The sequence below is a fragment of the Oryctolagus cuniculus genome, chromosome 8 (genome assembly GCF_051225735.1).
Source record: "Oryctolagus cuniculus isolate XC-2025 breed Fujian yellow rabbit chromosome 8, ASM5122573v1, whole genome shotgun sequence".
Classification (NCBI taxonomy): domain Eukaryota; kingdom Metazoa; phylum Chordata; class Mammalia; order Lagomorpha; family Leporidae; genus Oryctolagus; species Oryctolagus cuniculus.
Window position 1 is genome coordinate 12,291,244 of NC_142874.1, and position 25,181 is coordinate 12,316,424.

At 47.3% G+C, this 25,181-nt stretch overlaps 1 protein-coding gene across 4 annotated transcripts in view; it reads left to right on the forward strand.

The window, feature by feature from the left end:
• Nucleotides 1-2,333: 2,333 nt before the first annotated feature.
• Nucleotides 2,334-25,181, forward strand: part of LOC100342660 (tripartite motif-containing protein 75) — a 28,128-nt gene continuing 5,280 nt past the window's right edge. The window contains exons 1-2 of one of the 4 annotated variants that reach the window (XM_089301888.1): nt 2,360-2,958; nt 7,135-8,977. In XM_089301888.1, the coding sequence (XP_089158014.1) occupies nt 7,224-8,753 (1,530 nt within the window). In that variant the 5' untranslated portion in view covers nt 2,360-2,958; nt 7,135-7,223 and the 3' untranslated portion in view covers nt 8,754-8,977. Of the gene's footprint in view, nt 2,959-7,134; nt 8,978-25,181 lie in introns of those variants that run through there. The other 3 variants (XM_089301887.1, XM_070047273.2, XM_089301889.1) reach the window with 3 other exon arrangements.

The following is a 25,181-nucleotide window of genomic DNA, read 5'->3' on the forward strand; positions in this document are numbered from 1 at the left end:
AAAATCCAGCTTAAGAAATAAGTAGAGACCCTGAATAGACATTTCAGAAAAGAAGAGAAACAAATAGCCTAGGAACGTATGAGAACTACTGAGTATCTCTAGCCATTAGGAAAATGCAGATCAAAACCATGATATGGGCACTATGCGGCAGGTTTAAGCCAGGACTACTTGGGATGCCCACAGCCCATATCAGAGTGTCCTGTTTGAGTACCAGTTACTTTGCACTTCCAATTCAGTGTGGAACAGCAGGTTTAAGTCACGACCACTTGGGAGCCCACAGTCCATATCAGAGTGTCCTGTTTGAGTACCAGCTACTTTGCACTTCCAATTCAGCTTCCTGCAATTGTGAACTCTGGGAGGCAGAAGACCGCCCAATTCCTTGAGTTCCTGCTACACCTGTGGGAGATCTAGATGGAGTTCCTAGCAATTACCTTCGGATTGGCTTAACCTGTATGTTGCAGACATTAGGGGAGTGAACTAGTTTCTGGAAGATCTTTCTCTTGCTTACTTGTTCTTTTTCTCTTTCCCTGTTATTTTTTTTTTCAAACAAATAAATATTATTTAAAAGGCATGAGCTATGTTACTCTAATTAGAGTGGTTGTTATCAATAAGACATAAAATTGGGGCTGGCATTGTGGAATAGCAGGTAGAGCTGCCATCCACCATGCTGGCATCCCATATGGCTGCCTGCTCATGTCCTGGCTGCTCCGCTTCTGATCCAGCTTCCTCCTAATGGCCTTGGAAAATCAGTGAAAGGTGGCCCAGGTGTCTGGGGCCCCCTGCCACCCATGTGGGATACCTGGATGAAGCTCCTGGCTTTGGCATGGCCCAGCCCTGGTTGGTGCAGCATCTGGAGAGTAAGCCAGCAGATGCAAAATCTCTCTCTCTCTCTCTCTCTCTGACTTTCAAATAAATAAATAAACTTTTTTTAAAAAGAAGAGGTAGAAGCAGCAGCAGCTGATGCTGCAGTTCAATGGGTTAAAGCCCCAGCCTGCAGCTCTGGCATCCCACATGAGCACGAGTTCTAATCCTGGTTGCTCCACTTCCCATCCAGTGTCCTACTAATGCACCTGGGAAAGCAGTGGAGATTGGCCCATGTGCTTGGACCTCTGAACCCACATGGGATACTCAGAAGAAGCTCCTGGCTCCTGGCCTCACCCTGGCTCAGTTCTGGCTGTTGCAGCCATTTGGCGAGTGAATGTCTCTCCTTCTCTGTCTCTCTCTCTGTAACTCTGCCTTTCAAACACATAAATAAATCTTTAAAAATATTAAATCTTAAAAAAAAAAAAAAGATGATGCAAAATAACATGGGCCCAGTGTTGTGGCACCAGCAGGTTAAGCCACTGCTTGCAGTGCCAGAATTCCATCTCAAACTGCCTATAATCCAGCTCCCTGATAATGTGTCTTGGAAGGCCTAGTAGATGACCAAGACACGTGCTTCGGAGGGCTGAATAGGATTTGGATAAACCCGACCAGGAGTCGGCAGACTCTCAGAAGCCACTATGCTGCAGGCTGTGCTGCTCCCTGGCCCCGGGCTTTCCCCTGCTCTATTCCTGGTTCCCTGGGGGCTCTTTTCCTGCAAGGGATCCAGTCCCAATTTCCTTCCTTTCTCAAGGTCAGTGACACAGGGAGCTCCGCCCTAGCTAATCCCAGGGCCTCCTGCTATGTGTCCGGTGGCACAGTCCTCCCAATAGACCCCTGTCTGTTGTGGGAGAGAGATCCTCTAAGTCACAGAACAGGGTCCAGCCGTTCCGAGTGGCAGGGAGCCCAAGATGGACTGAGCACACAGGGCTACAGCTCAGGACAGAGCCACCTCTCCTGTGTGTAAGGGGAGCAGAGTCCTCCCAGTCACCACCTCTGTCTGTGCCTTCCCCCAGCGAGGGCTCTGCAGTCACAAGGACAGGTGTCGCTCCCTCTCTTCGCGGAGGAACAACACTAAACCCTGCCTAGGCTTCATATCCGAGTCACGGCACCATTATGTCGCTCCCCGTCTTCGTGGAGGAACGACACAGGACCCTGCGCTGTTCTTTTGTCTGCTCGGCCCTCCCCGGGTTTGCTGCTGGTTCTTCCCGGGTTGGCTACCGTCCCTTCCACCTCCGTGGAAGGGCGGTTCCCCCTAGCCACTTTCCCCACTTCCGCGGGGGAGCGGCACACCGCCGGCCGGCTCTCTCGGGGGCTGCACAGGTGTTCCTTCAGATAGATGTTCCTGGTGCATGTTGTCTCTCTCCCCCTTTATAGTCCTTTTCCACCAATCCCAACTCTGCTACCCACACACCGAGTACGCTGCTCTCCTCCAATCAGGAGCAGCTCCTGCAGCTTGTCAAGTTGGTGAAAGGCAGCTGGGTAGAAGCTGTTTGCTCCTCTCCCAGCGCCATATTGTGGGAGAGCAGATGCATAGAATAAGTCTTAATTCCAGTAACTTAGTCTAGTCCGAGTTGCTCCCAGTTGCTCCCCACAGACAGGCTAAGCAGCTGTCAGGGGCAAGGAGCCGGGGTGCACTCAGCCCCACGTCTGCCTGCTCAGGGTGCAGCCGTCCGCTCTTTGCCCTGCACAGGACACTGTTCACTAAACACAGGGTGAGACCAGAGAGGCCAAGCTCCACCGGTCTTTGAGACCTCAGTTTCCCCACAGCAGACGGGATTAAGGCATTCTAAGCAGATTGGGGATGAATGGATGCTGGAGAGGCAGAGATGAGATCAGCTTCTCACCACCAGGCCCACCCTGGCCTGATGGGATCTCAGGTGATTCCCTCCCAACCAGCAGCCCCTCATGGACACTGGGACCCCGCCCTGCGGTGACCCTCCTTAGGGAGGGGCTTCCAGTCTGGGGCAGGGACTGAAGATGCCCGCCCTCCCGCTGTCCTATTTAGGCAGCTCACAGCTAAGCAGATAGCGTGGACCCAGACGGACTGCAGAAACACTCGGACCTGCTTGGGACTGCTAGGATCACCGGCTGCAGGTAAGTGGGAAGGGGAGGGCCAGGGAGCAGGAGTGCGAGGTCTGAGATCGCACTTCGGGGAAACCACATCTCAGGGCAGGCTAGTATTGTGGCGCCCGGGTGCTCCTTTTTTTAAGATTTTATTTATTTGAGAGGTAGCATTATAGCGAGAGGGAGAGACAGAGAGAAAGGCCTTTCCTTCCGCTGGTTCACACCCCAGAAGGCTCCGAAGCCAGGTGCTTCCTCCTGGTCTCCCATGCAGGTGCAAGGCCCAAGCACTTGGGCCACCCTCCACTGCTTCCCCAGGCCACAGCAGAGAGCTGGCCTGGAAGAGGAGGAACAGCACTGGCCCCAACCCAGGTGCTATTAAGGAATTGCTATAGGGGCCAGCGCTGTGGCACAGTAGCTTAATCCTCCGCCGGAGGTGCCGGCATCCCATATACTCTTCCCATCCAGCTCTCTGCTATGGCCTGGGAAAGCAGTAGCGTGGGAAACCCAGAAGAAGGTCCTGGCTTCAGATCAGCACAGCTCCGGCCGTTGCAGCCATCTGGGGAGTGAACCAGCAGATAGAAGACCTCTCTTTCTGTCCCTCCCTCTCACTGTCTGTAATTCTACCTCTCAAATAAATAAATAACTTTTTAAAAAATAAAAAGGAATTGCTACAAAAACCCAGCTCCCCACTGTGTCCTAATGGGAGAGTGGGGAGCAGCCTCTGGGTCTGCCCAGCTGACGGAGGGGCTGGCCTGAGGCCGAGTGTGCCCAGGGGGTACAGTGAGGGAGGGCTGGAGGCTCAGTGGCAAAGGGGGAGTGAGCCCATGGGGCCTGGTTTAGACTCAGGCAACCCTCATCCAACCTGTGGGCATTAAGACATGGGGGCTTAAGTAGGATGCCCGAGTCACTCACATCTTTCTGTTTGTTTAAGATTTCTTTCTTTGTTAGAAAGGCAGAGTTTCAGGGCGGGTTGGGGGGGGTGTAGGGGAGGGAAAGAGACTTCCCTCTGCTGGTTTACTCCCCAAATGTCTGCAACAGCCTGGGTAGGGCCAGGCCAATGGAAGCTAGGAGACAAGAGCTTTTTTCAGGTCCCCCACGTGGGTGCAGGGGCCTAAGTACTTGGGCCATCCTCAGCTGCTTTCCTGGGCCAGTAGTAGGGAGCTGGATTGGAAGTGAAGCAGCTGGGACAAATGTGGGCATCACAGGCGGCAGCTTTACCCGCTTCACCACGACACCAGCCCCCAGTCACTCATCTTGAGGGGCGTGGAACCTGGCCAAGATTTGAGTCATGGGGCTGTGCAGGTCAGGCCCCAGGAGATGCAGTCATGGAGGCCACAGTAACCTGGAGCACAGATCTCCAAACGCGTTGATGACAGCCACAGTCACAGAGTGAAAAGGACAATTCATAACTGTCCTTGCTGTGCGGTGGGGAAGGGGGGTGACCTCTCATGGAGGCAGGGGATGCGTGGATCAGCCGGAAGTGACCAGTGAGGTGATAGCTGGCCTCAGCCCGGGCGGGAACTAAGGGACCAGCCTGGGCTAAGGGGCTGGGCCCCAGGGAGCTCCTGAGAGGCAAGCGAGTGAGAGCAGCAGCAAGATTCTGGGTGATGTTGGGTCCCGGGGAAGGGCCAGGCCTCACCCTGGGAACAGCTGTCCTGTGAGACAGCGTCATGATGGGATTTCTGTGTGCAGACGGGATTACAGGAGGCCCTAGGAGTGCTGATGGGGTTGGAGGTCAGGGCTGGTGCAGGCACAATGAAGGGCAAGGCAGAAGCCTTGGGGGAGGGTGGTAGTGGTGAGAACAAAGGCGTGTGCCCTGAGCTTGAGTCCTGAGGGGGGAACACCACTGAGCACTTCTGTGGACCAGGCCTGCTGCCGGGAACAGCCTGGCTCTCAGGACATCCTCTGAGCAGTCCCAGGCCCCACGTGTGCAATGGAGGAGCCAGGGTCTCAGTTCTCCCTACCCCAGGCTTCCTGCCCCTGCCCTGCCCTTGTGAGCTCTGAGATCTCTGTCAATGATATGAGACACTGAGAACAATTCTATCCATGCTGCTCCTGGATTATTAAAAATTATATACTTTGCTTCATAATTGGGTGTTTGTTTCCAATTTACAATCACTTAAATCAAGAAATTATGTGTTATTCCATTTTTTAATGCATAGACTTATCTTATAGATAGACTTAACTTATAGACTTATCTCAATTACACCTGGGAATGTTTACCAGCATGTACTCTTTTTTTAAACATTTATTTATTGAATTGAAAGTCAGAGTTACACAGAGAAGGAGAGGCAGAGAGTGAGAGGTCTTCCATCCGCTGGTTCACCTCTCAGATGTCCGCAATGGCCGGAGCTGTGTCGATCCGGAGCCAGGAGCTTCTTCTGGGTCTCCCACGTGGGTGCAGGGGCCCAAGGACTCGGGCCATCCTCTACTGCTTTCCCAGGCCGTAGCAGAGAGCTGGATGGGAAGGGAGCAGCCAGGATGCCGGCGCTTCAGGCCAGGGCGTTAACCTGCCGAGCCCTGTTGCCGGCCCACCAGGATTCCTCTTGATGGGATGCTCTGAACTCCACGCTTGTTCCCCCAAACTTGACCATCAGCTGAAAGCTCCACTCAACACTTCAGCCTCTCAGCTTTGGTTTCAGAATTTCAGACGTTTTAGTAACTTCTTCCCAGCGCAAAGTCCCATCCTCTTCTCAACTTGTCCAACTCCCATCCACTTACGTACACAGACAGATGGATATCCACCATTGAGAAGGCTAGGTGAAAAACTTGTAAATGCAGGTATAACATGAATTCCATATCAAAAATATTAAATATCAAAAATACCAGTGGTTGAAGTTAGTACACAAAGATTTCCTTAGATTTCTCAGAAGATTGAAATTATAAAAAATATTTATTTTGGGGCCAGCACTGTCGTGCAGAGGGTTAACACCATCGCCTGAAGCACTGGGCATTACATACGGGCACCGGTTTGAGACCCGGCTGCTCCACTCTGATCCAGCTCTCTGTTGTGGCCTGGGAAAGCAGTAGAAAATGGCCCAAGTCCTTGGGCCCCTGTACCCACGTGGGAGACCCAAAAGAAGCTCCTGGCTCCTGATCGGCGCAGCTCCGGCTGTTGTGGCCATCTGGGGAGTGAACCAGCAGATGGAACGCCTCTTTCTATCTGCCTCTGCTCTCTCTGTGTAACTCTTTCAAATAAATAAATAAATCTTTAAAAAACATATTTATTTATTTATTTGAAAGGGGGCAGGTGCTGTGGCGTAGCAGGTAAAGGGGCCACCTGCAGTGCAAGCATCCTATATGGGCACCGGTTCTAGTCCTGGCTGCTCTACTTCCAATCCAGCTTTCTGCTATGGCCTGGGAAAGCAGTAGAAGATGGCCCAAGTCCTTGGACCCCTACACGTGTGTGGGAGACCTGAAAGAAGCTCCTGGCTCCTGGCTTCAGATTGGTGTAGCTCTGGCCTTTGCGGCCAATTGAGGAGTGAACCAGAGTATGGAAGACCTCTTTCTCTTTCTCTCTCTCTGCTTCTCCTTCTCTGTGTATAACTCTTAAGTTTCAAATAAATAAATAGATCTTTAAAAAAAAAGAGAGAGAAAGACAGTGAGATCTTCCATCTGCTGGTTCACTCTCCAATTGGCTACAATGACCAGGGGTGGGCCAAGGCAAGGTCAGGAGCCAGGAACACCATCTGCGTGTCCTACGTAGGTGGCAGGAACCTATTACTTGGGCCATCTTCTGCTGCCTTGTCAAGCACATTAGCAGGGAGCAGGACTGGAAGCAGAGCAGCCGAGATAAACTGGCGTTCATATGGGACGCCAGCATCACAGGTGGCAGCTTAACCTGCTGTGCCACAGGGCCTGCCCCAAGATTGAAATTTTTGAAGGTGGGATCCTATTCTCATTTCCCTGCCTCTCTAAGAGTTGGTCAGACCAGTTATGCACTTTCCCTGGGTCCCCCAGACAGTAGCTGCTGAGGCTGGGGTCTAACCCTAGGCACAGGGAGTCTAGGCTTGAAGTCATCCCCTTTCTGTACTGAATGGTTGACTGGATGCAGGTGGATTGTTGGCAGTGGAGAGAAAAGCTAGTGGCAATGAGCAGGCCTGAATAGGGATAGTAGCTTTTCTGAAATCAGAAACTTGAGTTGGACCTGCTTTCTGACCACCAGAGTTGCTGAGCTTGGTTGCCTACTCTATTATCTTTGCTAAGAGTTCCCGAACTTATCTGTTACCAGTTACCGGAGACAGCCGAGTCCTTGACACCTGCTTCTGCCCTGTAGGCGATCAAGGCTGCCCTTGATGGACAAGAACATCTTTAGGACACAAGACAGTGAGATCCAAGGGTCCACCTGCCTCTCACTGGAGGGCATCTGCGCAGCCACTCCCCAGAAGAGCCCAGCACAAGCCCACACCTGCACTCAAGGCCAGATGGCGGAGGCATCAGCCCTGGCCACACTACAGGAAGTCATCAAGTGCCCCATCTGTCTCGATGACCTGAGACAGCCCATCACCACTGAATGTGGACACAACTTCTGTTCTTCCTGCATCAAGGAGACATGGACTTACGCAGAGAGGAGCTTCCCTTGCCCTGTCTGCCGTCACCAGTGCAAACAGAGACTCATCACGATCAACACCCAGCTGGGAAGGATGGTAAGCACTGTCAGGCTTCTCCAGCCCAAGAGTGAGGCAGAGCGTCAGGGAGAGTCGCCCAGGTGTGAGAAGCACAGCCAGATCCTGACCCTGTTCTGCGAGGAGGACCTGGAGGTGTTGTGTCACCAGTGCGCTCAGCTCCCTGACCACGAGGGCCACCACATGAGGCCCATCACGGAGGCTGCCGCTGATCACAGGGGCAGGATCCAGAGCTACACTCAGCCGCTGAGGAGGCAAGTGGCAGACCTGCAGAAACAGCTAGCCATCCAGGAAAGAGAGTTACTAGGACTGAGCGAGAAGGTAAAAAGCAGCAGACAGCAGGTATCCTCTGAGTATGAGTCCGTGAGCCTGCTTTTGAGAAACACAGAAGAGGTAGTCCTCTCAAGGCTAGATGAGGACGAGGACGACCTTCAACATCAGCACAATGCAAGCATGACAGACATTTCAGATCACATTTCCGCACTCAATCGTCTGCTCACGGAGCTGGCAGAGAAAATCGTGATGCCAGAAGTGGAACTGCTGGCGGCCATCAAGGGCACCCTCAACATGTATGGAAACCTGAAGCCCCCGGAGCCCTGTTCATTCCGTGTAAGGGTACCAGAGGCTATTATTCCTCTATCGTATCCAGCTATGCAGAAATTTAGGGAAGATATTACTCTGGATCCTGAAACAGCACACCCCAAGGTGTATCTCTTTGAGGACAAAAGACATGCGATATTCATGAAGAGAAAGCAAAGTGTTCCTCCAAATCCAAAGAGATTTGAGATTTATCCAGCAGTCCTGGGTTCTGAGGCCTTCAATTCTGGCCGGCATTACTGGGAGGTACAAGTGGGCAGCAAAACCAGATGGGCTGTGGGAGTCTGTACAGAATCCCTTCCCAGGAGCGTGAAGCAGTCCCAGGCAGAACAGAATGGGTGCTGGACAATTCAGCTGCACCACGGTAACTATGTGGCTTGCGGCACTGAGCCAGTCACTCTTCTGCTAAAGGAAAAGCCCAGAGGGATTGGCGTCTATCTAGACTGCGACTTGGGTGAGATTTCTTTCTACAATTTAAGCGACAGGTCTTACATCCATTCTTTCATGTACAATTTCCCTGAAGTACTGAAGCCTTATTTCTATGTGGGACGTGATTCAAAACCTCTTGGGGTCTGTCAAGTAACAATGACGGATAAATGCTAACACTGCTTCACTTTCTTTTTTTTTTATCATTTATGCATAGTAAGTAGAAATTTATACAAATGTCAATGAATCTAGCATTTAACAACTTTAAAATTCTGGCAAGATTTCCTCATTTCATTTCATTAGCAACAGATGTGGAAACTAACAGAGCTGTTTGAACTACAAAGTGTTCCTGGATTCCTACAAACATAAAATTTCACAGCTGTAATAAACTTTTTACACAAGCTCATGGTGTCTATACCTATGCATTTATGTGTTTCATTTGCTCCTAACAAAGTCCAGGTAGCAGTGAAGACATTAAAGTGAGAGGCAATTCTCTAAGAGCATCCCCTGTTTCTGCAGGGTGGGGAGTGAGACAGGGACAGATTCAGGTTGTTTTCAACGAATTTTTGTTTTAGGACTTAGTTGCTTGAAAGGCAGAGTTACTGTGTGTGTGTGTGTGTGTGTAAGAGAGAGATTTGCATCTGCTGCTGCTGCTTCATTCCCCAAATGGCCACAACAGCCAGGGTCGGGCCAGGCTGGAGTAAGGAGCCAGGATCTCTATCCGGTTCTCCCATATGGGTAGCAGGGGCCCAGCTATTTGAATCATCCTCGGCTTTCCCAGGTGCATTCAGCAGGTAGCTGGATGGGAAGCAGAGCAGCCTGGGCTCAACCAGCTCTCGCATGGGATGCCACCATCACAGGCAGCAGCGTTACCTGCTGTGCCACAACACTGGCCCCAAGGATGTTCTTGTAGGGAACATCCTTGGAAGACAGATAGTGCCTCCCTCCAGAGCCAAGGGCAGGTTTGTTTACTCCAGGGTAATAAAGATAATGTCTCACCTCCGAGAGGTGTCAGGCCAACTCACTTCCTATTATAAAGCATTTGAGTTGCTATTTACCAGAACCGTATCCTTATCTATCATGCCAAATAATTATGAAGATTAAATGAGATGATTTATACTTAAAACAAAACATAGTCTACCCTTTGTATCTAACCTTGGATTCCACCAAGGATTTAAGTCTTAAAATTTATCTATAATATCTTTTAAAGATTTATTTATTTGAAAGGCAGAGTCACAGGGAGGGAGAGAGAGAGAGAGAAAGAGGTCTTCCATCCATTGGTTCACTCCCCAGGTGGCTGCAATGGCCAGAGCTGCACTGATCTGAAGCCAGGAGCCAGGGGCTTCCTCTGGGTCTACTACACGGGTGCAGGGGCCCAAGGACTTAGGCCATCTTCTACTGCTTTCCTAGGCCATAGCAGAGAGCTGGATTGGAAGAGGAGCAGCTGGGACTCGAATCAGCGCCCATATAGGATGCCAGTGCTGCAGGCTGGGGCTTTAACACACTGTGCCATAGCACTGGCCCTGAAAATTTAAAATATTAAACAGGTATTTTTAAAAAATGAGAGAGAGCAAGTTCTTCCATACTCTGGTTCACTCCTCAATTGGCCGCAAAGGCCAGAGCTACACCAATCTGAAGCCAGGAGCCAGGAGCTTCTTTCAGGTCCCCCACGCAGGTGTAGAGGCCAAAGGACTTGGGCCATCTTCTGCCATTTTCTCCAGCATTGTGGCACAACCTCAGAGCACTAGTTTCTGTCTCAGCTGCTGCTAATGTGCCTGGGCAAGCAATGGAGGATGGCCCAAGTTCTTCGATTCCTGCCACACGGGAGACCCAGACAGTTTCTGGCCCTTGGCTTTGGTCTGGCCATTGCGGTCATTTGGAGAGTGAACCAGCAGATGGAAAACTCTCCTACCTTGTCATTAGGCCTTTAAATATTTTAAAGGAGTTCTGTTGTTGCTGACATGTACTATACAGTTAGGCCTGCAATGGTTGCAACTGCACTAAACATGTTGACTTTGTTTTCTTGTTATTACCTATACAATAAAATGCAACAACTATTTACATACGGTTTACATTATATTAGATATTATAAGTAATCTAAAGATGAGTTAAAGTGTATAGGAGGATGCTGGTAGGTTCAATCCAAATATATTCCATTTTAAACAATGAGCTTGAGTGTATCTTGATTTTGGTATGCACGAGGTGCATATGTATACAAATACACTCACACCTGGGATATAACTAATGTAGGAAAAGATCAGTCTTCGGATCAGTCATAAATCAGTTTCTTTGACTTGACACTTGTGAGGTATAATCAGATTTTCTTTGTGATTTACTGTAGGTAGCACACTGTTCTATTTTACTTCCACTGTTGGGAGAATTCTGTCCCGACATCTGCGTTTACCTGGCTGCCATGTTTCTCTCTAGTTCTTTTTTTTTTTTTAAGATTTATTTATTTATTTGAAAGTCAAAAGTTACACAGAAAGAGAAGGAGAGGGAGAGAGGGGTCTTCCATCTGCTGGTTCACTCCCCAGTTGGCTGAAACGGCCAGAGCTGAGCCGATCTGAAGCCAGGAGCAAGGACCTTCCTCTGGGTCTCCCACGCAAGTGCAGGGGCCCGAGGACTATGGGCCATTTTCCACTATGTTCCCAGGCCATAGCAGAAAGCCAGATCGGAAGTGGAGCAGCCAGGTCTTGAACCGGCGTCCATATGTGATCCCAGCACTGCAAGGCGGCAGCTTAACCCACTACGCCACAGTGCCAGCCTCTCTAGTTCTTGCAGAAGTTGAGTGTGGTTTAGATATTATCTTTCTTTGTTTTTAAAAGAAGCCTACAAACAACAGTGGATCAAAATGTAGGTATAAATTAAAGAATAAAATGAGTTCTTATATAGCACCCAGATTAAGAAATAAAAACAGAGGCCGACACTGTGGTGCAGTGGGTTAAGCCACAGTTTGCCATGTGGCATGCCATACCCAAAGCACTGGTTCAAGTCCTGGCCACTCCACTTCCAATCCAGATTCCTACTAATAATATGTACCCCAGAAGGCAGCAGATGATAGATTAAGTACCTCCCCCACATGGAGGAGATTTAGATGGAGTTCCTAACTCCTGGCTTCAGCCTGGGCCAGATCTGACTGTTGTAGCTATTTGGGGAATGAACCAAGGAATGAAAGATCTTTCTCTGTCTCTTTATCACTCTGCCTTTCAAATATATCTGAAAAATAAGTAAAACAGCCTCTGTGGCCACCTCCAATTGACATCACTCTCCCTCATCATTGAGGAATTTGCTATCTTGTTTTAAAAATAAATTTTTATTTGTGATACAGAGAGAAAAATTTCCCGTCTGCTGGTTCATTCTCCAATGCCTGGGGCTGGGCTAGGCCAAAGCCAGGAGCTGGGAACTCATTCTGGTTCTTCCACATGAGTGACAGGGACCAACTACTTGAGCCATCACTTGCTACCTCCCAGGATGTGCATGAAAAGGAAACTGGAATCGGCAATAGAGCTGGGACTTGAACCTGGGCCCTCCAAGCTGGGATGTGGGTATCCCAACTGGCATCTTAACCACTAACACCAAATGCTGACCCCATTTACTATCTTGATGTTCATAATTCCCTTGAGAGTACTTAAAGTTGAAATGAAAGGATGCCAAACAGTAATACCAGAGAGTAAGAAAGTCTGAAATTTGTTGGCAATGAAAACAAGGCTACTTCCAAAAACTCACAGGAAATGGAATTAAAAGGTAAATTTTTTGGGTTGTTGTTGTATGGCAGGTTAAGCTGCCACCTGCAATGTTGGCATCCCGTAACAGTGCTGGTTCTAGTCCTGCGTACTCCACTTCTGATCCAGCTTCTGCTAATGCACTTGGGAGGCAGCAGATGATGACCCAACGTCTTGGGTCTCTTGTCACCTACCAGATAGAGTTCCTGGCTCCTAGCTCCAGCCTGGCCCAGCCCTAGATGCTGTGAGCATTTGGGGAGGGAACAACTGGATGGAAGACAGATCTCTCTCTGGCTCGCATTCTCACTCTCTTGCTCTCATTCTGCCTCATTCTGCCCCCGCCCCTTTTTTTTTTTTTTTTTTTTTTTTTTTTTTTTTTTTTTGACAGGCAGAGTTAGACAGAGAGAGAGACAGAGAGAAAGATCTTCCTTCCACCCCCAAGTGGCTGCTACGGCCGGCGCTGCGCCGGTCTGAAGCCAGGAGCCAGGGGCTTCCTCCTGGTCTCCCGTGTGGGTGCAGGGCCCAAGGACCTGGGCCATCCTCCACTGCCTTCCTGGGCCACAGCAGAGAGCTGGACTGGAAGAGGAGCAACTGGGACAGAGCCAGTGCTCCAACCGGAACTAGAACCCAGAGTGCCGGCGCTGCAGGTGGAGGATTAGCCTAGTGAGCCACGGCGCCAGCCATCATTCTGCCTTTCAAGTATATAAAAAAAATAAGCATTTTAAAAATACTGTTTTTCCAATCTTATCAAGATATGCAGACATGAGTCTGTATAATTTTTTAAGACTCAAATATTTATTTGAAAGACAGAATCACACACAGTGAGAGTGAGTGAGAGAGAGAGAGAGAGACAGACAGACAGAGACAGAGAGATCGTTCATCTACTTCACTGCTGCTTCACTCAAAAGGCTGCAACAGCCAGGGCTGGGCCAGGTCACAATCAAGAGTGATGAACTCCATCTGCATCTCCCATTTGGGTGGCAAAAGCCCAAATACTTGAGCCAGCCTCTGTTGCTTCCCCAGGTGCATCAGCAGGGAGCTGGATTACAACTGAAGCAGCCAGGACTCGAACTGGTGTTCACATGGGAGGCGAGCGTCACGGGCAGCAGCTTCAGTCGCTGTGCCACGACGCGTGCACCTATGTAACGCATCCTGTCGCTCCCCCTCTTCGTGGAGGAACGACACTAAACCCTGCCTAGGCTTCATATCCAAGTCACGGCACCATTATGTCGCTTCCCCTCTTCGTGGAGGAACGACACAGGACCCTGCGCTGTTCTTTTGTCTGCTCGGCCCTTCCCGGGTTTGCTGCTGGTTCTTCCCGGGTTGGCTACCGACCCTTCCACCTCCGTGGAAGGGCGGTTCCCCCTGCCACATTCCCCACTTCCGTGGGGGAGCGGCACACCGCCGGCCGGCTCTCTCGGGGGCTGCACAGGTGTTCCTTCAGATAGATGTTCCCCTTAGATGTTCCTGGTGCATGTTGTCTCTCTCCTCCTTTATAGTCCTCTTCCGCCAATCCCAACTCTCTCCAGAGAGTACACTGCTCTCCTCCAATCAGGAGCAGGATCAGCTCCTGCAGCTCAGTCAATCAAATTGACGAGAGGCAGCTGTGTAGAAGCTGTTTTCCTCCTCTCCCAGCGCCATATTGTGGGAGAGCAGATGCATAGAATAAGTCTTAATTCCAGTAACTTAGTCTAGTCCGAGTTGCTCCCAGTTGCTCCCCACACATCCCAGCACTGCAGTCCAGCTGTGTTTACAGACATGGGCCTTAAGTTCTGAGATAAACCTTTGCTTCTATGTTTTATGTAAAATCATTAAGTAGTTCAAAAAACCTTAAAAACAAATTCCAAAAACAAAATGGAGTTAAGGGAAGAAGATAGACTAGGTTGGTCAGTTTGTAATATGCTCTGCAGAAGATGTCAAACTCAGAATTTACTCCAGCATATGTAACCTGGTTGGGGTAAATGCTGTAATCTTCCTGCCTAACAAGGACTCAGGACATGGGAAAACTCACTGCTTCGGGCTCAGGAAGAACACAAAAAGCTAGTGGGCTACTACGGTCTTCAATAACAGGTTTCAGGAGCCAAACACTTCAAGATATCCCAAAAGTTGATTTGCGTTTCTCATCTCTTTGATTTTCAATCTGCAAGTTACACTGACCATCGAACATATAATCAGACAAAAGTGAATCAGGCAGCTTGGAAATCTCTTCTAACTCTTAAAATTCTGTTTCCCACAGAATACATAAATTACGTTCCAGAATAAAAATTCATATGTAAAAAGGAACTGTATAAGCACAAAACAAAAATGCAAAAAATACACAAAATAAAAATACACAAAACAATGCTTAGGCTGACAACGGCTTTCTAGGTAGGTGTTATAGACAATACTACTACTAATAATAAAACTAAAATAAGTTTTTTAAAAAGAAAGCAGCCTCTTACATACATTATAGACAAAATATTAACATCTCTAATAAATAACTTTCACTAAAAGAAAACAGACAAGCAAGCCAATGGAGCTCAATAGGGAAAATACAGTAGAAAAAATACAACAGACAAAAACAAGTTGTTAATACAAGACAGTAAAATGAAAAAATAAAAAGTTCAGATTAATCAATAATAAAAGAAAAGGTAAGGGCTAAGTGGATTAAGCCACCATTTGGGATGCCCACATCACATACTGGAATGTCGGTTCAAGCTCTGGCTACTCCATTTCCATTCCAGCTCCCTGTTAATGCCTGGAAAGCGCTGGAAAGATGGCCTAACTGCTCGGACCCCTGAAACCTATGTAGGTGACCCAAATGGAGTCCAGCTTCCTGGATTCAGACTGACCCAGCACCAGCTATTGTGGCCATTTGTGAGAGAACCAACGGATGAAAGATTTTTTTTTCTCTTTCTCCATCTCTGTTGCCCTGCCTTTCAAATAAATAAATATTTACAAAAGCAAATATAATTTGAAAAAACAAGATCACTATTTGTTGCTTAGAAGATTTGAGACAATGCAGTGCTAGGAAATGGGTTGTACAAGGAAGATGGACACTCCCACATTTTAAGAGACTGTGCCATAAATATTTAGCGTCTTTTGGGAAGAAATCCTGCTTTATCAATTTAAATAGAGTTTTGCTTTCAATTTAATATTTTTCATCTAGAAATCTGTTCTATAGAAATCCTTGCAGAACTAGCAAGCAATCTTCCTAAAGTCTCAGCTTTCATTTCAAATGTTTTTAAAAAATGCTAACTTATTTTATTTGCAAGCCAGAGAGATATAGAAAGAGAGACAGACAGACAGACATCTCCCATCTCTGACCACTATCCAAATGCCTGCAGCAGCCAAGGCTGAGCCAGGCCAAAGCCACGAGCTAGGAACTCCACCAGATTTCCCATATGGATCACAGGGACGCAAGTACTGGAGTTGCCTCCCAATGGAGTTTTTTTAAAAAAAGATTTATTTATTTACTTGAAAGGCAGAGTAAAGGGGGGGGGGGGTCTTCCATTCACTGGTTCACTCCACCGATGGCCACAACTGCTAGAACTGGGCCCATAGGAAGGCAGGAGCTTCTTCTGGGTCTCCCACGAAGGTGCAGGGGCCCAGGGACTTGGGTCATCTTCTACTGCTTTCCATAGCAGAGAGCTGGATCAGAAGTGGAGCCAGGTGTCCACATGGGAGGCCAGCACTGCAGGCGGCAGTTTTACTCACTATGCCAAAGCACTGGCCCAAGTGGAATCTATGCTAAATGTTCACCCCTAGTTTCAAAACAACCTAAGTATTGAGACTAGTGTAATAAATTGGACATTTGGGGCTGGTGTTGTGCCATACAGTTAAGCCTCTTCCTGCAAGTCAGCATCCCATATGGGTGCTGGTTCAAGTCCCTGCTGCTCTACTTCTCATCCAGCTCCCTGTTAATATTTTTCATCTAGAAATTTGTTCTATAGAAATCCTAGCAGAACTAGCAAGCAATCTTCCTAAAGTCTCATTGGGGAAAGCAGTGGGAGATGGCCCAAGTGCTTAGACCCCTGTACTCACGTGGGAGACCCAGATGAAGATCCAGGCTTACAAAAAAACTATGAATGGATTTCAACCATTTTGGGTCCAAAACAAAGTTCACTTTTTAAATTCCATGGTCCAGAAACTTTTTGCAGTATCCTTGCACATCTTTAAACATTTGTTCAGGTTATTCATGGTTTTATACGATGCATATTGTGGAATTAGAAGGGCAAAATAAAAACATCAATTTTTGAAATTGCTTGGATTTCTTTAATTTTTTTAAAGATGTATTTATTTATTTGAAACAGAGTTACAGAGAGACAGAGAGAGACAGAGAGAGAGAGAGAGGTCTTCCATCTACTGATTCATTCCCCAGATGGCCACAACAGCTGGACCTGCGCCAATCTGAAGCCAGGTCTCCCACGTGGGTCCAAGGATTTGAGCCATCTTCCACTGTTTTCCCGGGCCATTAGCAGAAAGCTGGACTGGAAGTGGAGCAGCTGGGACTTCAACTGGCGCCTATATGGGATGCCAGTACTGCAGACGGCAGCTTTGCCCACTATGCCACAGCGCTGGCCCCAGCTTTATTAATTTAAGAAAAAGAAAAAGGGGGGCTGGCACTGTGGCGCAGTGGGTTAACGCCCTGGCCTGAAGCGCTGGCATCCCATATGAGCGCTAGTTCAAGACCCAGCTGCTCCACTTCCTGTCCAGCTCTCTGCTATGGCTCGGGAAAGCAGTGGAAGATGGCCCAAGTCCTTTGGCCCCTGCACCCACGTGGGAGACCTGGAAGAGGCTCCTGGCTTCGGATTGGCACTGCTCTAGCCATTGCAGCCATTTGGGGAGTGAACCATCAGATGGAAGACCTCTCTTCTCTCTCTCTCTCTGCCTCTCCTCTCTCTGTGTAACTCTGACTTTTAAATAAAACAAATAAATCTTAAAGAAAAAAAAAAAGGTTTCTGGGGCCAGTGTTGTGGCACAGTGGGTTAAGCTGCCACTTGCCATTTCAGAATACTGTATTAGAGTGCTGATTCCAGTCCCGGCTGTTCCTCTTCTGATCCAGCTCTCTGCTTAATGAGCTTGGGGAAGCAGAGGGAGATGGCCCAAGTACTGTGGCCCCTGACACCCACATGGGAGACCCAGATGAGGTCTTAGCCTTCTGGATTCAGCCTGGCCAGTCCCAGCAAATGGGGCCATTTAGGCATGAACCAGTGGATGAAAGATCTCTGGCTCTGGCTCTCATTTCAAATAAATAAATCTAAATTTTTCAATAAGTTAGATGTTATTTACATGATATAGTATGATGCCACTGAGAAAGAGGTAGAATACTAAATGGATTGTTTAGAAAAAAGTTTACAATATATATTTCAAAAAAATATGCTGAGTGCAATATGCTATCCTATTTAATCCTGGAATAGAAAAACATTAGAGAACAACTGGGAAACCAAAATAAAATCTGTACTTCCTAATATCAAACAAATGGTGACTGCAATGGGTTAATACCCGTACTATCATTATGAAAGATGCTAACATTAGGGGAAATCTAATAGAAGAATATAAGAACTCTACTATTTTACACCTTTTATTTTCCTTACTTTTAAAAAAAATTGTTATTTTATTTGAAAGAAGGAGAGACAGAGACACAGACACAGACATTATCCATCTGCTGGTTCACGACCCAAATGTCTGCAACAACTGGCCCACGCCCAGAGCCCAAAACTCAATTCAGGTCTCCCATCTGGGTGGCACAAACCTAAGTCCCTTAGACTTGAGCTATCACCTGTTACCTTCAAGTGTGAGTTTTAGCAGAAGCTGTATTGGAAGTAGAAAAACCAGGATTCAACTTAACGGCTTAACCAAATGCCCATCCCTGACTTTTCCATGAATTTTGTTGTTGTTGTTGAAAGACAGACACACACACACACACACACACAGCCTGCAACAGTCAGGGCTAGGCCAGGCAGAAGCCAGGAGCCTTGAGCTCAATCCAAGTCTTCCACATGGGTGACCAAGACACAATTACTGGAAACATCACCTGCTACCTCCCAAGGTACACATTAGAAGGAAGCCAGAATTTCGAGCAGACCCAGAACACAAACCCAAGGATTCCTGTACGTGATGTCAGTAACACCAACAGCAACTTAACTTGTTCCAAACACCTTTTTGAAATACCTTCAGGGCTGGCATTGTGGCATAACAGGTAAAGCTGCTGTCTACAGTGCCAGCATCCCATATGGGTGCCGGTTCAAGTCTCAGCTGCTCCACTTCTGATCCGGCTCTCTGCTATGGCCTGGGAAAGCTGTGGAAGATGGCCCAAGTCCTTGGGCTCCTGCACCCATGTGGGAGACCTGGAGGAAGCTCCTGGCTCCTGGCTTTGGATCAGCTCAGCTCCGGCCATTGAGGCCATTTGAGGAGTAAACCAGCGGATGGAAGACCTCTCTCTCTCTCTTTCTCTCTCTCTGCCTCTCCTCTCTCTGTGTAACTCTGACTTTCAAATAAATAAATCTTTTTTTTTTAAAAGAAATACCTTTATACATATTTCAGAATATGATTCCTTTTAGGTGATATAATTGACTTGCTATTTTGTGTCTACTTTTTTATACTATAATGTTCTTCTAACAATGATATTAATTCCAAGTAATTTCTGGGTATTTATGAAGCACTTTACACAGAACTTACTTCCTTCTGTACTTACTTTTTAAAATTTTACAATATTTCAAACACATACACAGGCTCAAAGAGTACTAAAGGTCCCATGGGTGACTTTTTTAACAGTCATCAACACATGACCAATCTTGTTTCATCTGCCCACTTTGGTCCAGACTCACTTCCTTTAGACTACTTTGAAGTTAATCTTCTCATTTGTAGACATCATATCATTTCACCCAAAACATTTCAACATATATTTAATGTTTTTGAAAATTTTTATTTATTTGAAAGGCAGGACATGAGAGAGAGAAAATCTTTTTTTATCTGCTGATTTACTCCCCAAATGGTCTCAATACCCAGGGCTGGGCCACTCCAAAGCCACATGCCAGGAATTCCATCCTGCTCTTCCATGTGGGTGGCAGGGGCCCAACTTGGGCCATCATCTATTGTTTTCCCAGAAGCAGAATAGCTGGGACTCGAACTGGCACTCATATATGGGATGTTGGCATCACCGTGGTGGCTTAACCCACTGTGTCACAATGCTGGTTGCTCAACATATATTTCTAAAAGATAAGAAGTATTTAATGATAGCAATAATATGGCCAGCACCGTGGCTTACTAGGCTAATCCTCCACCTGCGGCACCAGCACCCTGGGTTCTAGTCCCGGTTGGGGCACCAGATTCTGTCCCGGTTACTCCTCTTCCAGTCCAGCTCTCTGCTGTGGCTCAGGAGGGCAATGGAAGATGGCCCAAGTGCTTGGGCCCTGCACCCGCATGGGAGAACAGGAGGAAGCACCTGGCTCCTGGCTTTGGATTGGTGCAGTGCGCCGGCCGTAGCGGCCATTTGAGGAGTGAACCAACAGAAGGAAGACCTTTCTCTCTGTCTCTCTCTCACTGTCTAACTCTGCCTGTCAAAAATAGTAATAATAATAGCAATAATATAACAATCAGCCTTAAAAATTAAACACAATTCCAGTATCCTCAAATAGCCCATCTGTGTTCAAGTTTTCTAGGATGTCTCGTGGATTTTTTTTTATTTAATTCAGGATCCAAAGAAGATCTAAACATTATTTTTTCCTAGTACTCACGTGATTATAGGAGTAAATATGATCAATTATTTATATGTCTTATTGCAGATGCAGAAAACAAGATTCAAAATGGTTGTAAGTAACTTTCCCAGAGTTAATGAGCTAATAAATGGTAGAGCGGGACTGGCTCTGTGGTGTAGCAGGTGAGGCCACCTCCTGTAGCGCCAGCATCCATATGGGCACCAGTTCAGATCCCGGGGGCTCCTCTTCCAATCCAGCTCTCTGCTGTGGCCTGGGAAAGCAGTACAAGATGGCCCAAGTCCTTGGGGCCCTGCACCTACATGAGAGACCTGGAAGAGGCTCCTGTCTTCGAATCCAGCTCCAGCCATTGCAGCCATCTGGGGTATGAACCAGCGGATGGAAGACCTCTCTTTCTTTCTCTAGTCTCTCTGTGTAACTATGAGTTTCAAGTAAAATAAATAAACCTTAAAAAAAAAAAAAAAAAAAAAAAAAAAGCAGAGTAGCAGGGACTGGAACTGACACTTCCATATGGGATTCAGGCCACAATGCCAGCCCCCTACTGCCATCATTTCATTCCAGATCACACTCTTTAAAACCTCTCTCTCATTCTGGGAATTTTCGCATTCCCATTCTCCTTATCCCTTTGGAAGCAGGTGATTTGTCTTTAAGTATTGATATATTCCTGCAAAAATATAAACTACTGGTTTTAAGTATGTATATCTGCTTAATTTACTGATATATTTCTTTTATCTACATGCAGCATGGGAATTCATTTGAATCTATTTCATGCTGGGTTTTGCTTTTTAGTTAGTGGTATTCACTTAAACACAGTATTGGCATTTTCTTTTACAATACCCCACAAATGGTTCAATAATTCACCAATCACTGTATTTGGGGCCTACAATCTACCAGTATTGACCAATAACCATATATTGAATTTCATATTAGTGACTTGCCTTTTAAAGGGTTAGCTAAGAATGCCACTTGTGCACAAGTTATTCCCTACAGATGCCAGTACACAAGATACGGCATTCACATGAACACGGTGATTTTTCCACTAGACGATCTTTCGGTTCCCCAGTTGTACCTTTTTTAGGTGTCACTCTGGAAAATGCAAAGCTTACACAGAGAGACTAGGATAACCCATCTCCAGGTAACCACCACCCGGCGGCACCATCAATATTCCAATTTAAAAACCAAGTTGCAATTCCGACCTCTGGGTCCCTGGCCGAAGGGACTTGGATGATTTTTCAAGCACTCCCTGGTAAAACCCGGGTGCATCTCCGGGCGGCTGCTTGCAGTGCGGGGTCTCCCCAAGTCCGCGTCCGGGGTAAGCAGGCCTCGGAGCAGCGAGGCCGGCCTCGGGTGGTGGGGGGCGCCCGGTCTGGAACCCCTCCTTTCTTCTTTCTCTTTGCAAGACATAAAAGCAAGTGATGGGATACATAGAAGAATAAATAAGCAATGCGCAAGAAGCCGAGCTGCGGACGGGCGCACCAAACCGCAGACCCCGCGCAGGGGCTCAGGCGGGAAGCCGCGCCCCCCGCCAAGCGCTCCGCCCACTTCCGGGGGGGGGGTCGCCGTCCCGCCTCAGCGAGCCCCGCGGCCGCCGCCTCCTCGCCGGGAGCCCGCGGTGGGCGTCCAGCCGGGGGTCTTCAGCGCCGGGCCCAGGTAAGCGCGGGAGGCGCGGTCACGTGGGCGCGCGCGAGCCCCCTGCCCCGGGAAAGCCCGGGCCGGCACACGTGCAGCTGGGTACGGCCCCGGCCCCTCAGCGGGCGTCGAGCCCGCGCCGGAGAGACTTCTGGAAGCTTCCTCCTGGGAGGGAGGCGGCCGCGTGCGGGGCTGAGCGAGCGGAGGCGGCGTCGCTCGGTGCCCGCCGCTCGCAGGCCGGCGGGTCTGCCCTCGTGCAGCGCGGGCTCGCTTCCCGGGAGGCGCCATGGCCTCTGGAGAAAGCGGCTTCGCGTCGGACTGCGATCGGCGCTTCCGGGGTGCCGGGCCGTGTGCGGCTCTCGTTGGAGAAAAGGGTGCAGCCTCGCCTCGCGGGTCGGCCGGGCGTGAGGAACCAGGGCTTGAGCCAGGGGAGGCGTCTTACCACTAAAGTGGGGGGCCTCGGGTTTTGGCCAGAGGCGACGGGTGAGCGTGGGAGGGCTGGCGAGAGACTGACGGCGGAAGCAGGTCAGCCCCGGGTGCAGCGCCCGAGGCTGGAGCCACCGAGCACAGGTGCTACCCTCATGGGTGGCGCCCCTCCAGACCTCCTGGGCATGGCAGTGCAGTACACGACCAGTGGATCATTTTCTAAAACAGTCCTGAATGCTGTGATCCGGGAGAAGAGATGAGATGAGAAGGGGCAGGGCGGGAAGGTGCCTGCTTTTTCACGCTGTGACACGTTTTGTGTGTCTTTTCTATGTCAGTACTGTTGGCGCTCGCAACCTTTCTTTAGAATCTGGTTGATATTCTCCTGGGTGGAATGTCTGTAACGTAGCTTATTCGCTCACTGCTGACAATAGACATTGCCATGTGTTTTGAAGTTCAAACAAGTGTTGCAACCTCCTATATATTTAGGATCTGCAAAAAGTTAACGAGAAGCTCATTATGAGAAAACTATGCATGGACTTCAAACATTTTTACACCAAAGTAAACCTGACTTAATTCCATGTTCTGCAAACTTTTTGATGTGCACTTGCATGTCGTTAAATATTTGTTAAGATTATACATGGCTTTAGAGGATGTCTATCATGGAATTAAAAGGGTATAATAATAACATCAGTTTTTGAAATTGCTTAACTTTCTTTTTCATTTATTTAAAATTTTTAAGGTAAAAAATTTCATGTATTTCATATATACAGATTTAGGAACATAGTGGCTCTTCTCACCTTACCCTCCCTTCGCCCACATTTTACAATGATCTATTTTCAGTTTACTTTATACTCATAAGATTGACACTACACTAAGTAAGGAGGTCAACAAATAAGAGACAAGTGCTATAAATCATCAAATCTCAAAATGTCAATTTCATTCCTATATGTTACGTTGTTTTTAGTTACCAAAGATCAGGAAAGACATGGTATTTGCCTTTTTGGGACTAGCTTCTTTTGCTAAGTATAATGGTTTCCAGTTGCATCCATTTTGTTGTAAAAGAAATTCATTCTTTTTTATGGCTCAGTAGTATTCCATAGTGTATATATATATATCATAATTTCTTTATCCACTCATCAGTTGATGGACATCTGGGTTGATTCCATTTCTTAACTATTGTGAATTGAGCTGCAATAAACATGGTGGGTAACAGATAACTTTTTCAAATGCTGATTTCATTTCCTTTGGGTACATTCTCAGAAGTGGGATTGCTGGGTCATACCGTAGATCTATTTTCAGATTTCTGAAGTATCATCATACTATCTTCCACAATGGCTGTGCTAGTTTTCATTCCCACCAAAAGTGACTTGGGGTGCCTTTTCCCTCACATCCTTGTTAGTGTTTATTGTTCGTTGATTTCTGTGTGAGAGCCATTCTAACTGGGATGAGGTAAAACCTAACTGTGGTTCTGATTTGCATTTCCCTGATGGCTACTGATCCTGGACATTTTTTCATATGTCTATTGGCCATTTGAATTTCCTCTTTTGAAAAAATGCCTTTTTAAACCATTTGCCCATTTCTTAACTAGGTTGTTTTGTTTAGCTTCTTGAGCTCTTTATAGATTCTGGTTATTCATCCTTTATCAATTGCATAGTTTACAAATATTTTCTCCCATTCTTTCGGCTGTTCATTTTGATGAGCGATTCCTCTGCAGTTCAGAAGCTTCTCCGCTTGATGTAATCCCACTTGTCTATTTTGGCTTTGATTGTGCTTCAGAGGTCTTTTCCAAGAACTCTTTGCCTTATGTCTTAGAGAGTTTCCACTAATTTTCTCTTGTAGTAATTTGATAGTATCAGCTCGTAGATTTAGATCCTTAATCCTTAATCCATCTTGAGTTGATTTTTGTATAAGGTGTAAGATAGGTGTTTTGTTTCATACTTCTGCACATGGAGATCTAGTTTTCCCAGTACCATTTGTTGAAGAGACTATCCTTTCTCCAGGGATGGATTTTAGCTCCATTGTTAAAGATTACTTGTAGATGCATGGATTGATTTCTGGAGTTTCTCTTCTGTTCCACTGGTCTACATGTCTATTTTTTGTGCCAATACTAGGCTGTTTTGTAACTGCCATGTGGTATGCCTTGAAACTGGATATTATGATGCCTTTGGCTTTGTTTTTGTAGTTTAGGATTTCTTTAACTATTCGGAGTCTCTTGTGTTTCCATATGAATTTTAGCATCATTTTTCCTAGATCTGAGAAAAATACCCTTGGTATTTTGATTGGGATCACATTGAATCTATAAATTGATTTTGGTAGTATGGACATTTTGATTATATTCTTCCAATCCACAAACATGGAACATTACCTCCTTTTTTTGTGTCTTTCTATTTCTTTCTTTAGTGTTTTATAATTTTCATCATAGAGATCTTTCACCTTCTTGGTTAAATTTATTCCAAGATAATTAAAAATTTTTTATAGCTATTGTGAATGGGACTGATCTTAGAAGTTCTTTCTCAGCCATGGATTGTTTGTGTATACAAAGGCTATTGATTTTTTTTTTTAAGATTTTTTATTTATTTGACAGGTAGAGTTACAGACAGTGAGAGGGAGAGACAGAAAGGTCTTCCTTCCGTTGGTTCACCCCCCCCACATGGCCGTTATGGTCAGAGCTACACCGATCCGAAGCCAGGAACCAGGTGCTTCCTCCTGGTCTCCCATGCGGGTGCGGGGCCCAAGCACTTGGGCCATCCTCCACTGCCTTCCCAGGCCACAGCAGAGAGCTGGACTGGAAGAGGAGCAACCGCGACTAGAACCCAGGGCCCATATGGGATACCGGCGCCGCAGGCGGAGGATTAGCCAAGTGAGCCACGGCGCTGGCCCCAAAGGTTTTTTTGTGTGTGTGTTAATTTTATATCCTTCCGCTTTACCAAACTTTTATGAGTTCTAATAGTCTTAGTGGAGTCTTTTGGTTCCTATAAATATAGATCATGTCATCTGCAAATAGGGATAATTTGACTTCCTTCTTCCCAATTTGTATCCCTTTGATCTCTTTTTTCTTACCTAATGGCTCTTGCTAAAACTTCCAGAACTATATTCAATGGCAGTGGTGAAAGTGGGCATCCTTGTTTGGT